The sequence below is a fragment of the Mytilus edulis genome, chromosome 10, assembly GCF_963676685.1.
Source record: "Mytilus edulis chromosome 10, xbMytEdul2.2, whole genome shotgun sequence".
In the NCBI taxonomy this organism is placed as follows: Eukaryota; Metazoa; Mollusca; class Bivalvia; order Mytilida; family Mytilidae; genus Mytilus; species Mytilus edulis.
The window spans coordinates 33590885-33606144 of NC_092353.1; the positions used below are offsets into that span (position 1 = coordinate 33590885).

Here is a 15260-nt window from a genome sequence, read left to right on the forward strand (position 1 = left end):
ATCGTGTAAGGGTCATAACGTTACATGACGTTACAGTTGCTGACAAAAAAGTCATTCTCCATTTCTGTTCCCATTTCGTTGGTATTTTTCGAGCTTTATGAAGGATGTCTTGATTTTATCAGTGAACAAGCACACTACCTTCTGGTACTCTTAATGTGACGCCCATTTTGTTTGAATACTTATTTCTAAAAAGGTCGAGATCCATTTGTGATTTTCCCTCTTACTCCATATTGTCTTTGTTTGTGTAGCGGACGTGGATGGCTAACTTTATCAAATGTTTTGCAAAGTTTTAAATTATCATATCTATTAGTGTTTTACTGTCCATTGTACATGTTAAATGATGTATCAGGCCTTTACGTGGTGTTTCGCACGATATCTTACTTCTAAAGCCATGTTTGAATTTGGATAGTATTTGATTAATTTCTAGACATTTCAAGATGTTGGATACTACGATGTGCTCCCTTAGCATGCAAATGATGTAGATAAGAGAGACAGGCATGTAGTTTCCTTGTTCGTGGTGTGGTCCTTTCTTGTAGATTGGACAGACAAAAGCGTGCTTCAAGTCTATTGTTGTTTCTCCAAAAACATAGATTAATTAAAGAAGAAAGCTAGTTCGTAATGAAGCTCTTTCAATATTCTTTTGTTAAGTTGGTCTGGCCCACTTGCTGTGTTTGATTTGAGTTCTAACAGCAGCTTTTTTACTCCATTTATAGTGATATTGGTGTCAGGCATTCTTGGTGTTGCAGTTTTTATTTCCAATTTCTGATATTTTAGTTTTTTTGGGCGTCATTTGATGTTAATCCTTGATGTTTCAACGGTGGAACTCCAGTTGTTTCTTTCCTTGTGCATCTTAAAATACAGACAATTTGTCAGTTGGGTTTGGTTTTCGTCTGGTTATCTCTTAGTAATTCCAAGTAATAAGATTAATGGTTTCCTTTTTTTGTGCACCAGATGCACATTTTCACAATAATTGTTATTTAAGTGATATTCGTGGCAAAACTGATATTAGCAAAAGCTGTTGAAAAAAATTAAAGCTCTCTAAGTCAAAAACATCTCACACTGCACAGTTCCAATCAGGAGTACCATATGGCTGTGTACCGTTGGACCACAAGTGTTCCTTCTGTTCATCAACGACCTACCTGACTATGTACAATCATCAAGAGTTCGTTTATTTGCAGATGACTGCGTACTGAACAGAAGGATTCAAAATTACTACATAAAGACATGAAACAACTTGCTAAGATGGGAATCTGGTTTACAAATGGAATTCCATCCCAGCAAATACCAACTCCTTCGCGAAACCAACGAGCGTATACCAAATCCCACAAGTTTTGAAAAGGCTTATTCGTCATTTTTTACAATTTCAAATATGACGTCACTTGGCGTTGAGGTTTAAACATATTCGAATGTGTCTACATATTGTGTTGCAAATGTCTAGTTATGTAATGTATTTCAGTTGTTTCCTGTAATTAGTTAATATTTCAGTTCTATCATGTACAGCTTTTGTTTATTAATTTTATAAAAGTAAAAGCAAAAGTATAAATTATTCTAAATGATAAGGATGTTCTGGTAACTAACAAAAAACCCTGGCCGTTTTTGGAAGAACTTTTTTGATCTTTTGGTCCTCGATGCTGTTCGACTTTGTGCTTGTTTCGGCTTTCAAACTTTTGTATCTGGGCATCACTAGTAGATCTTGTGTGGATAAAATGCACTTCTGGCGTATTAAAATTTTCAACTTGTTGCCTTTTGTTGGCTGTTGTTCGTGTGTTTCTTTGTCAATTGTATTCTCCAATTTATTTATATTGTAGTCCTGTGGTGTTGAGTTGTCATCTTAATGTTATATTTCACATGGCTATAAAAGGGGAGGTTTGGCATGCCACAAAACCAGGTTCAACCCGCCATTTTTTTCTTTAAAAATGTCCTGTACCAAGTCAGGAATATGGCCATTGTTATATTATAGTTCGTTTCTGTATGTGTTACATTTTAACGTTGCGTCGTTTGTTTCTCTTATTTATGAGTGTAAATTCACATTGCGATAAGACGTGTCACGGTACTTGTCTATCCCAAATTCATGTATTTGGTTTTGATGTTATATTTGTTATTCTCGTGGGATTTTGTCTGTTGCTTGGTCCGTTTCTGTGTGTGTTACATTGTAGTGTTGTGTCGTTGTTCTCCTCTTATATTTAATGCGTTTCCCTCAGTTTTAGTTTGTTACCCCGATTTTGTTTTTTGTCCATGGATTTGTGAGTTTGAACATCGGTATATTACTGTTGCCTTTATTTATTCGACTAGAGCCTTCATCCAAAGAAATCTCTAGCACTGTCCCCAATAAACAAAATCTGTATGCTTGACAAAACAAGTAAAACCGTTGCTTAGGTTCGTATGTTCAGAATGGGATCCATGCACCAACCTTACCATACAGAAACCTGAAAGTGTGCAAAGAAGATCAGCCCGGATTGTAATGAACGACTATCAACACACCAGCAGTGTAACACCAATGCTCAAAACTCTACAGTGGCTGCCACTAGCCGAGAGAAGGGCCAAATGCAAAGCTGTAATGATGTACAGAATAGTACATGGCCTCGTCGCAATACCAACGCTATAGCTATACATGATACACTGAAACTCGGTAGAGGACACACACAACACGATTTCTCGTACTATATGCCAGAACTTCAACATATAGGCATTCCTTCTTTCCAGTTTGCACAACCTTTGGTGGATAGTACTTCACTAGATGCTTTCAAGCAGATGGTACTGAGCTGCAGCATCCCTTAATCGCACCATCAGACTGTATGTACCGTTACTTTCTGTGGCAAATATTCAATGCATATACGAGAATATTCAAGTTCTTGTCCTGTAAAATACTATACTTCTAACTTATTTATTTGATTCATGATATTGTTTACACTTTTCAGGGCATCCCTTTTATGCCAGATTTTGTGGGAATTTAATTTGCCAAAGTTTTACTGAAAACTGAACCTCACATGCCTTCTTTATTTTATCTTGCAAATTTCATTTTGGTTTTATCATGTATATGATGGACCGGAACTTAAGTTGTTCAAATGAAGAATCAAATTATTTGGGAGGACTGAAGGGTAACGATTGGATAAAAATTAAACATTGCATTGATTTTAGCCAAATCTTATATTTTGAGTTTGAGCTATCCTCCTTTGTCCATTACTGTACAAATCTATTTATATACCATCTAATTAACCATTTCTTTACAAGTATGGTTATTCAAATGCAAACAATTTTGTGAACTTTCTTATCTTACCTATACCTTTCTAGGAATGTGATTGGTTAAAAGTGCCCTCGTGGAGACTGTGTATATTTGATATTAGGTTAGTAGGGAGGCGGGGCTTATCTCATACACGTTTAGAAGTGTTGGTACATCCCTTTATATTCCATATAAGGTAGTAGGGAGGCGGGTCTTATTTCATACACGGTTAGTAGTGGTGTCACGTCCCTTAATATAAACAAAACGGTGCTGAGAAAAAAACGTAAAGGTTTCAATAGACGAAGAAATTGATGATTAAGATTGAAACAATTTCATAAAAAACATTTAAACCTAACAAGTTGTTATTGCTGGCATCTGTTTTTGTAGGATCAATGGAAGTAGTTTCTTAACGCTAACAGTATTGAAGACTTGCTCATTTTGATAGGTCTAAACTTCACACGTTAAGATAAGGGTTTTGATTAAATGCAATCTTAACCAAATCCTTACTTATGGACTTTTATATCTTACAACTGCTAAAATACAAGGTAAGTATGTAGATCTGGATAATTCACCAGTTCAATGAGTTGTAAGAAAACTTTGTTTAAGATAGATAACTTAAGAAATCAACATGTTTTACAGCTGTAAGTGTTGCCATCATTCATTTTAATTGTTGAATTTTCTTCATTTGTTATCTTGAAGAAGTTTCTTCAAAGTTTTTTTTATGATTGTTTTCAGTAATGTTTTATTTATCTATTTGCATGAAATATTTGTGAAAATGTGTCATGCATATTAAGGAGAATATCTTTGTAATGATTTCAACTTATATTTTTGTTTATTTAAGGTGTTCTTGTTCATACAATGCACCAACAAATTCTTCTACTCTTATTACAGAGATGACACAGATAGTTTAAACTATGGCTTTTTGCATATATCAGGCCATTTGTATTTTGTGTGAATTATTCTACATTTGTCATTTTGAGCTTGATGTGCTGTATGGGTTTTGTTTATTGTTGAAGGTAGTATCATGACCACAATGCATAAATTTGAGCATGTAAACCTCTTAAATGTTATGGCCTAGTCAATATTGTGTTGGCTTAAACAAAAACAATAAATACAATGAACTTGTATCACTTTTATTGACTGACTCAATAATTATCTTCTCTCTAGATTAAAATCAAACTTTTTATTGAACATTTAAATTCTAATATTTCAACAAAGATTTTGGATATCATAAATATTTGGATAGAAGACTATATACAAATATCACAATAGGTCTTGATATAGCTATACAAAAAGGTGTCTCTTTTATGATGCTAGCATTGATAGAGTTATACACTTATGTCTATATATGATGCTAGCATTGATATAGCTATACACATAGTTGTCTATCTATGATGCCAGCATTGATAGAGCTATACACTTATGTCTATCTATGATGCTAGCATTGATAGAGCTATACACTTATGTCTATCTATGATGCTAGCATTGATAGAGTTATACACATAGGTGTCTATCCATGATGTTAGTATTGGTTACATGTTGAAATTTATATCAGATATATGAATATACAATGCTGTTATCACGGAAACAAGTACATTCACATTAATGAAATTACCAATATTTGTAACTATAATTTTTCATCTGATTTTGAAAAGCATTCAGATACAATTCTATACAATCATTAATATTATTTGTTGGTGCATTTTGTGAATTAAAAATTGTTTTATATTTTCATGGGTACTTGAGATCATGGTTTTTGACAAATTCTGCGGTGCAATCCTATTGAAAATGCATACTTCCTTAAATATTTTAATTTATGGTTCATCTGTGGCAAAAAAATGTTCATTCATGAAATCATAGCAAAACATGATGGTTCTTAAGGGAAACATGATCTGAACTCATCCCAGTTTTAATAACGTCAAATAATTAGCGGTGTTGACAAAAAATATTGAGAATAAAAGTAGGTTGATATTGTATTTCTAATTATAGCTTATCATTAATAAGTTACTTTTTTTCATATATATATAGTTGGGTATTGCAAACCATGTAATTTCATTCTATATTTAACTGTAAAATGATGTTTACAGGTTGTGTCTACCACCAAACAACTCACTGACCAATCAAAATCTATCAATGGATGCTAATATACATTATAATTCTATATTTTATGGATGGAAGTATTTGATAACTTACAAATACAAGACACCTGTCTGATAGCCATGATCAAGTTACGGGAAAGGTCGCCAAGCCTATCTATATATACAAAGGTTGCGTGGGAGATCATGACAACTTAGCAACAAATACGAAAATAACTATACACAACAATTACATGATCATCAGTTGTCATGGAGACATGATAAATCCTGACCAATCAAATTTCATATATTAGGAATTCAAATTACACTTCACTCTGGGACACAATATAGTAATACATATTGTATAAGCCCCTAATTACTTTTATAAATAGAATTTACTTAAACAAGATTTTACAAAAATAAAAACATATTTATATTATAAAAAAGTAGAATAATATATAAAGTCTGCTTAAACTGTTCTCATGATAGTACCTTCATAGAGTGAGAGAAGTGTGATAATGCAACAAAAAAGGGAGAAAGAAGCATACAGCTCTTACATTGCTTATAAAACCATCTCTGGGTATTCACAAAAGGCAAAACACCATTATAACATAGAAGTCTTTTTAAAACACCAATCTCAGAATGCCTTTGTTAAAAAATTTTGAGCTGTTAATATAAGTTTTTTTTTTTGTTGGATATCTGTCTCTTTTTTATGCTGGATTAAGTTTCTCTTGAAATAGGCATAGAAAAAATCACCTAGAATTAGGCATAGCAAGAATCTATGAAATACCTACACTTACTGATTTCTGTAGATCAAGCATATCAACAATCAAATGTAAGCATTACAATTTCAAATTAGTTTAAATTAAGATTTTTACTACTGGTCTTAAAATTAAAGACTAAGTAGTATATAAATAAATATATGTATATAACTGTGTTCTTATTTGTCACAGAAGAGGTAGAAATCTGCAAAGGAAATGGGTTTCTCTGCTCTAGTATATAAAAGTCAAAATAAGTATTATGTTTAGCCCCTGGTTAATTCAGAGTAAATGTGTTAAGAAAAAAGCGAAATAAACCAGTTGCTTTAATTAAAACTTCTGTTTACTTGTAATGCTTAGAGGACTACACACTTTTCTATTAAAGTTTAAAAATAAAACCTGGAGAATCAGAATCAGAATAAACTATTATGCAACCTAAATAAATAAAAGATCTTCTATCATATACCCTGCATTAAAATAAAATCAGATCTGCCTATGATATACAAAAACAAAAACAAGCAAGCTGATGCATTACCTGAGAAAAATAAATTTTTGATTAAAATGAGGTATTAACGGGCTAATTAAAACAATCACATACAAGATTTTTAGATACTTTCTTAAAATCGATGGAAAAACATGAAAATGTAGTGACTTGATAAACAGTTCTGATGGAGAACATACTATACAGTATTTCACTAAATATTTAGCTAATCTGTGAGCAAATGATATGCCTGTCTCCCAACTGATTGTAAAATAAAGGGAACTAACTTTTACATCTGTCAAATTTCAAAAAATGAAATATGTATTGTATAAAATCTGAATTTTTTTTTATCATGTTTCATAAATCTAAATAGACAAAGGTGAAAAAAATTGAAAACAAAAACTAACTTGTATCAAGCCTAAAACTGTGTAAACATTTGAACAGATTCAGTGAAGGGTAAACAAGTGTCATCACATAATAAGTGGAGAATTTTTTTTTTTTATCAACTGTGAAACTAAAATTTATATGGGGCTTACCAGTACTGTTGTTTCAATACTTTTATGATTTGAAAGTTTTAGAATGCAAAATGAAGTGGCTATTTAAACATTGGTGAATGTTCAAATAAGAACTGATGAACAATCACGGATTGCCATCTTACAGGCATATAAAAAATATGATCTAGGTATCAATTCGTTTTGATATGAAAAAAAATATTAACATCCACTGCTTAAACAACTGAATATTTCTTATGCTTGTGGCTAAATGTGTTTTTTCAATTTGTTTGAACTACAGAATAAGCATGGCAAAAATCAAGCTAAAGCAATGATACTAAAGATTTAATTGTAGTGAAAAAATGCTGTGTTTTAATTATCAGAAGCAAAGTTTTATCAAGAGATGAAACATAAACTATCCTGCTCCTGACAAAATAATTATTGAATATTCATAAAAACATATATATAATATAGGACTATATATCTCTTGAACTGTTAAAAATTTGAAACAATTCTTTTAAACAATTTACAATAATCAGGATCACAGTGACCTTAAAACTAACATCAATATGTACAAATATATACAATATAAATAAATTATACATCTTCTGTCATAATGTTTACATATAAAATGGATTTTGAGGTTATACTAAACGAGTATTGTCAGCAGTCAACGGTACGGTACAATGGCGGAAATCATAATTATATCAAATTGAGAATGGAAATGGGGAATATGTCAAAGAGATAACAACCTCACAAAGGAGCAGATAACAGCCTAATGTGCATTTTTATTATTATTTTATAGGTGCTTTTACTAATATGATGTATTTATCTGATAAAAATGAAATAATAAGGACTACCCTATTAGGTTAGCCTTAAGGTTAAAAAAAACCAAGGTCATCCTAGATCGTTTAGTTTGGAAAATATTACTTATGTATGAAGTTTCTCAAAATGGATTTTTTTTTAATATAAATTTCAAATTTCAATAGCGTGGCCATCAGTTTTAACATCAAATATATAAAAAATAACAGAATTTAAGTTAACATTGAATAGCAGTAGGCTGGAAAAATGAAAAAAAGAGATGGAACTTGTCTGATTTAAAATTTCATAAAAAACTTATTTATGAAAAGATCAATTATAAATTTATAAATCTGAATATCAAAATCCTAAAACTATATTTTCTATGTGGGGCAACTTGAATAAAAATTGACTTATTTTATAAAAATAAAGTTTTGTAAATATAAATCAAGCTAATCAGTTGTGTTGAATATTTTCACTTGTTACTAAACATCAACAGGCAGTTGTATCCCTGTGTTACTTTCATATACATTTAAAATAAACCACCAACTTCTTTACTAAATATTAATAAAATTAATTGTGAGTTTTATTACTCAATTAGTGGGCAACAACCCAAAAAAAAACCATTGAAAACCATCAAAAACGATTTCCATATTCTGTGACATTGTATACTTTGAAAAGTGATCATTAAAAAGAAAAATATTTCAACATAGAGGAAAGTATACATAACAAAACAACAAATTATTTCATAATTTCTTCATGAGATGAAGTTGGTTTAGAACAATTTAGTACACACAATTATAAAACACGTGTATGGACTTTGCATTGGGTGCTCTGACTAAAAGTGGATAAAACATAGAGTATAGCACCAAATTTCAGCATTTAGATTTATATGATTAAAACTTTCTACCCAGAACAGCTTTGTATTAAACAAGTTTGATTTATTATCTATAATCAATATATAAAATGACAATCAATTTTTCCCTCTATTTTGTTTATCGTTCATTACTAACAGCGGCATGACAGTCATACAGTTTATCAACTCTTCTTTATCAATATAATGTATCTTGGACAATAATATGAACTCAGTTTTCAATTATAACATATGAAAAAGGGGGAGGTAAAATATCTTATTCTTCAAACTAGGAAAATTTAATTTGTTCCATTAGTCTATTTATTTCAATATATATATATATCTCTTTGGACACAGAATCAGGAGTATCCCTTACCTATGAATGACTGAAGATCTAAATGGAACTTTGAAGTAAAAAAATGTTCACAACAAACTGTTCCAGGCAGAAAAGACACAAATTTGGAATTAATTGTAATATAATATGAGCAAGATTTATCTCCCTTCAACAGTCATAAACAGAACATGAATCAATTAAATGCAGAATATGGCAAACATATGAAAAATAAACAACTGAGTCTTAACTGTCTAGCTCTTAGTTTTTTTCACTTCTAGAACTATTTCTCCTTTTCAATAAATCATAAAACAATGCAAGAAACTTCTCTTAAAACAACATATTTATATCGGCCACCATTGATGTGTAGCCAATCACAACAGACAACATCTATTGACCATCAGATCAGATTTCTCACATCTCTAACAAGTATCTGTATTGGAATCTTATAACAATATATACATTACTGGAACCAACATACATATAATAAATCTATGTAATGAATGATTCTGCACAAAACTAGTTTCTTGAAATGGATATGTCGTCCTTTACACCTCAACTCATGGTGGTGCTCCTAGAAAGGAGGTGTATATAGAGAATACATACATACACGTTTATGACCCGTGAAAATATTTTTCTCTACAATTATGAAATTTCCTTGTGTCTGGAAATTTTTCTTTAATGTTGATATCTCATCTAATGCTCTATTCTACGTGTCGTCTGCTTGAGTAAATGGCAGACATGACAGAAACAATGATACAAATTCAGCAGAGATCAAGCTGAGTCAACACTTCTATTAAATATTTGTATATATCTAATTGGTAAAGTTTTTATCTCAAATAAGTCCTAATTTCCTTTGGTATATTTTTGAGTATTTTGTCATTTCTCGTCCTTTTTTTGTCGTGTTGGAGTACTTGGAGCACTGGGAGAACTGTTTGCAGAATGGGGAGATTCTGTCTCCTCTTTTATTGGTTCCATCTCACTCTCCTGGAGAGAAAATAAAAATCGTAATATTTAGTATATATGAGGGAGGGTAGGAGGGGTCCTGATCCCGAAATCCTGGGCTTAAAAAAACAAAAACCCAAACTTAAAATCACGAAATCCCGAGGTCCAGAAAGAATTGTCCAAAAAAGAATTCCCGAATCCCGAAAGGGTCAATCCCGAAATCCCGAGCTTAAAAACACCCGATCCCGGAGTCCTGATAAAGGTCCTATCCCCCTTCATATATGCTGCTCATTTAAAAAACGACAAGATGTGGGTAACTTTTAAATGCAATGATCCATTGAATAAAATCAGGTAGTGCTTATTCCATACAAAATTTTTGATGACTCTTTGATCAGTTTAACTAAATGTTGAAGTTTAAATTGTTCAGGGCTCTTTTTGTTCAATGCGTTTGCCTGAAATCTAAATTTCCATTGGTGAGGATTTTTATTATTAACGTTTCGTTCTCATGAACATTTTCTCATTGCGATATATTGTAATTCATGTAAAAATTTACTGTGCTTTTCTTCTTGGCACCTTAGAATTCAAACAGCTTTCTCTGTTCATTCAATTTCATAAAACAAAAAATACACTGAAAACACTTAATACCTGTTTTTCTGACTTGATTTCAGATGCAGACTTTTGTAGTTCTTCTTCTTTTATCCTAGCTACCCAGAATTCATGATTTTCTTTCATGTTCTTTGTCAATAAGCAGTTGACTTTCCTTGGTTTCCTCTTAACTTTTGGGTGGTTTATGGCTTCTGAAAAATGACAAATATTTTTTTTTAAATTTTCCAATGATATGGTTTTATGGCAATAAAGATTCAAATTTGAATTTGAATTTGAATTTTATATGGTGATAAAAATAGATCGTAACATGTTATACCTTTTGATGTTTGTTATTTTTGTGAATATTTACATGTTTGGTGGAATGTTTACATGTATTTTTGTAGTAATATCATTTACCTTTTTGTTGGAATATTTAACTATTTTTGTTGGAATATACCAATTTCTGTAGGAATAATTACATGTTTTTTTTGTGGGAATATTATTTATCTAATTGAGAAAATTTCACTTGTTTTATTGGAATTTAACTAACCTGATTTTGTGGGAATATTGAAAAGTTATTGTTTTTTTATGATTATTTGTTTGCATTGTTTTTATTGGATAATTTACCTATTTTTTGGTAGAAATATTTACTTGTATTTTTTTGTGGGAATATTTACCTGTTTTGTGGGAATATTTACCTGTTTTGTGGTTACAATAATGTGTTTTTGTAAGAAAAAAAACCTGTTTTTGTGTGAATCATCACCTGCTTTTGTTTAAATATTTACCTGTTTTTGTGGAAATATGAACCTGTTTTTGGTAAGAATAATTTCTCGTTTTCGTAGGAATATTTACCATTTTTGTTAGGATATTTACCTGTTTCATGATCTTCCTCATTCTCATCTTCATTATCTTCACCTGTGATGTCACATATCTCTGTATCTGAATGTCCCGAAACTAAAATAAACATAACACAGTCATGTGACTAGTACTTTACATCAAATTAACGATTAATAATAATAACAATCATAAGCAATTAGCTGCCATATTGATGCATGTACCAAATCATTCTTACACTTATGAATCTGATCTGAATATTTCAAAATCAATGTACCACAATGTAAGTATTATTAAGCCTGTATATCTGACACAATGACGGTGCAAGGGCTGAAAAGCTAGTCAAGGTTGTTAAACACTTCCATATATACTAGAACACACCCGCGAAATCGCGGGCAATCAGAGCATGGTTGAAAGTATGTAAAGTGTTGTAGGAAGAATTTTGCAAAAGATGTAATAACTGGAGAATTTCAGGCAAAGTATCAAAAGGCATAGGTACTTGGGGACAGGAAAATGTGTGTGTTTTTTTTTATCCCTCCTTTATTTGCCAAATTCCCATTTTTTTGTTTTCTATTAATTTCAATATGAACATACATTTAGTATATTAAGAACATTCAAGTCAGGAGCCTGTGATTCAGTGGTTGTCGTTTGTTTATGTCTAAGCCTTACATATTTTTATTTCGTTCATTTTTTTGTACATAAATAAGGCCGTTAGTTTTCTCGTTTGAATTGTTTTATATTGCATTTCGGGGCCTTTTATAGCGGTATAGGCTTTGCTCATTGTTGAAAGCCGTACGGTGACCTATAGTTGTTAATTTCTTTGTCATTTTGGTCTCTTGTGGAGAGTTGTCTCATTGGCAATCATACCACACCTTTTTTTTTTGTTATAATGAATTTTTGTAAAAGATTTAATTGATGGAGAATTTCATAAAAGGTATCAAAAGTCAGTTGCTTTGATACAGGACAATTGTTTTCCTAGCCCTGCTCCTCCTTTATTTTTGAAAAGTTCCCATTTTTGTTATTTGTATTAACATTAACAACACATGCATACTTTTAGCGCTTAACTGTATATAATGAACATTCATTACTATAAATAAAGTGTATTTGCTTTTTACTTTCAATTCACAGGTTACTAATCGATCTACGGCGGTCATTTCTATACTATACAGACTCTCTCTCTCTTTTAAGTTTACTCTGTGACCGCCGTGGATATTAAACTTGAAAAAGATAGCAGATAGAAAATACACTTTAGTAGTATATGTATGTTCAAAGAATACAGAAAAACGCAAACCGGAAGTCTAATATAACTTAAAATTACGCCCAATGACGGACTCAATATCCGGATGCGTTTTTTCTTGTTTTTCTCCCAAAATAACTCAATCTGAATAATCATAAAAATGGATGACAAATACTACTATGCACTGTACATAAAGGACACAGAGGCATGATGATTACTTTATTGTGGAAAGAAGAGAAGCGACACCCAAAATGAGGTCTTCTCGTTTAATAGTATAGATATATCTGACATAAATAGAATAGCATTCCAAGTATAATAGTGAATACACTAGTAGATGATTCCTCATTAAAACACATATACCCCAAACATTTGAAGAGTGTGTGTTAGACGTGTCCAGGCTGAGGAGAAAACATCATACTGCAGATGGACAGATTTGAAAGTGATGAACAAATTTGAAACTCAATCTGTAAATTGTAAATTTCCACAATACCATATTTACAGAATGTTGTTTTTCTTTCCACAAAAACATATAATCCAGTTGCAGTGGCCTATTATTGCTTACATCCACTTCATTTGAACTAAGGTGGATATTTGTCTCATTGGCAATCATACCATATCTCCTTATTTTGATGTATATTTGCAGGATTGTGTGATTTGAATGAAGATTTTGTCAGTTTTTAGCAATAAGAAAGTGATTAAGTGTATCCTTAGTTACCAAACTTACCATCCCCATCACTGTCAGGTTCATCCACCCATGTCCCTGGCAACAGACCAGCTGTTACTAAGGCATTACACAGTGGCGCCACCAAATGGTTTATAAAAGTTTCCTGTAACTTAGCTAGCTGAGGAATCTTTCTGTCCATATATGGAGAAATTGGCATCCCCAATCTGGCTTCTTCATCTCCCTGTAATATAAAATACAGTTTTAAATACAGGCTACAAATCAATCAGCCTCCTTATTCAATTATGTTTGTAACCTAAGTTACCTTAATTTTGATTGGACAAGATCCAATATTGAAAACTAGGGGTAAATTAAATTTTGGTTATTTTAATAATTAATTCAAAAGTAAGTTTTAGCATTAAATTATGATAATCACAATGTATGATGATTATTTGTCTGTCTTTTCAAAAAATACTTGTACGCTCACAAAAACTAAATCTGCAACATTCAAATAAAGTAGAGTTACTCTTGTATTGTCATACACCAAAAGACATTACATAAGGTTAACAGCCCACTAATGACAATATAATGAGAACAAATGAATGCTAAATCTAGTTATTGATATCTACAGCTTTCCTCTAAGTATTATACATAGGAAAGATAATTTTCCCCCGCAAAATGTCAAAGATATATCTTGGAAACCAGTTATAAAGTTCCGTTTTTTATAAGTTGCACTGAAGCTATCTAAAAGGTGACAATATATTTTTTTTTCTGATGTGTAATTAATGGTTACTTTTCCCTGCTATTAAAACACTTCCTTAAAGGTCTGAAGAACTAATTTCAGCCTGTCAATGAAATGCATCAACAGTTTTCTCAGCATAGTGGTTTGCGTTTAATTTATAATGTTATTTACAACTTCATTCATTTTCCACAGTTATTATGGTGTTACTTGGAAGTTATTTTACTATTTCATATTTAATCAAGATTATATGTTTTCATTTTGTGTCTATTTTATTTATCTTCTCAAACTGTAAAGAACTTTTGTATGACACATTTTAAACATTAACATTACATTTTCATTTAATTACAACTTTTACTTGAAAAGCAAAATATATTGAACATGAATGAAATCTAAATCTTTCCATTTTTTTTTTTAATTTTTCTCAGAAAGTGAAAATTTAATCTGAGGTAACAAGGGTATGACTGTCACTCGTGAAATGTCATGTAAAGGAGGATGTAGTTCACTCTATCAAAATTTAAAACTAGAAAAACAAGAACCCATGTCCATAGGGCACCATGCCCTGCTTGCTCTATCAAATTTTCCTTTTCAGTAAGCAGTGCACACATCTGATTATGATCGATATGGCCATGAATTGATATTGAATTGATATTGGACTACCTGCCACTACTGGGTAAGGGTCTATTGCTCTTCCAGACCATCTGAGATAACCCCCAAACTATGGTCTGGTTTGTGTAGCACAGTCTTCAGTTCTAAATGTAGTTTCATGAAAATATTTGTTTTGCCTTTTGTTTGTAGCCACCGTGTTGTTAATATAAATAAGAAGATGTGGTATGATTGCCAAAGAGACAACTCTCCACAAGAGACCAAATGACACAGAAATTAACAACTATAGGTCACCGTACGGCCTTCAACAATATCTTGACTGACATTGTTTGGAATGTTCCCTTGATATCTTCCATTTATTCTTTTATCTAAAGAGTGACCTGGTTTCACTATATCAGTTCCATGTTTAGTGAACCATGAAGTAGAGGGTCATAACTATAATTTGGCATATGTTTTATAAACTACCTTAACCAAAAACTTTATCCTGATATTAGATGACTAACAGACACACTAATGAATGGACAAACATGAATACAAAATACCCTCGACTATTATAGGGAATACAAACAGATTATTACCCTCTACTATTATAGGGGATACAAACAGATTATTACCCTCTACTATTATAGGGAATACAAACAGATTA

The 15260-nt window shown here is 31.5% G+C and overlaps 1 protein-coding gene across 5 annotated transcripts in view; it reads right to left on the bottom strand.

Moving 5' to 3' along the window:
• Positions 1–4337: 4337 nt before the first annotated feature.
• The window catches only part of LOC139490971 (cGMP-inhibited 3',5'-cyclic phosphodiesterase 3A-like), a 108891-nt gene continuing 97968 nt past the window's right edge, over positions 4338–15260 (bottom strand). For all 5 annotated transcript variants that reach the window (XM_071278144.1, XM_071278143.1, XM_071278146.1 and 2 more), the window contains exons 10-13: positions 13333–13513; positions 11411–11491; positions 10598–10749; positions 4338–9994 (exon numbers count right to left, since the gene is read on the bottom strand). In XM_071278144.1, coding sequence (XP_071134245.1) covers positions 9887–9994; positions 10598–10749; positions 11411–11491; positions 13333–13513 — 522 coding nt within the window. In that variant the 3' untranslated portion in view covers positions 4338–9886. The remainder of the gene's footprint in view (positions 9995–10597; positions 10750–11410; positions 11492–13332; positions 13514–15260) is intronic.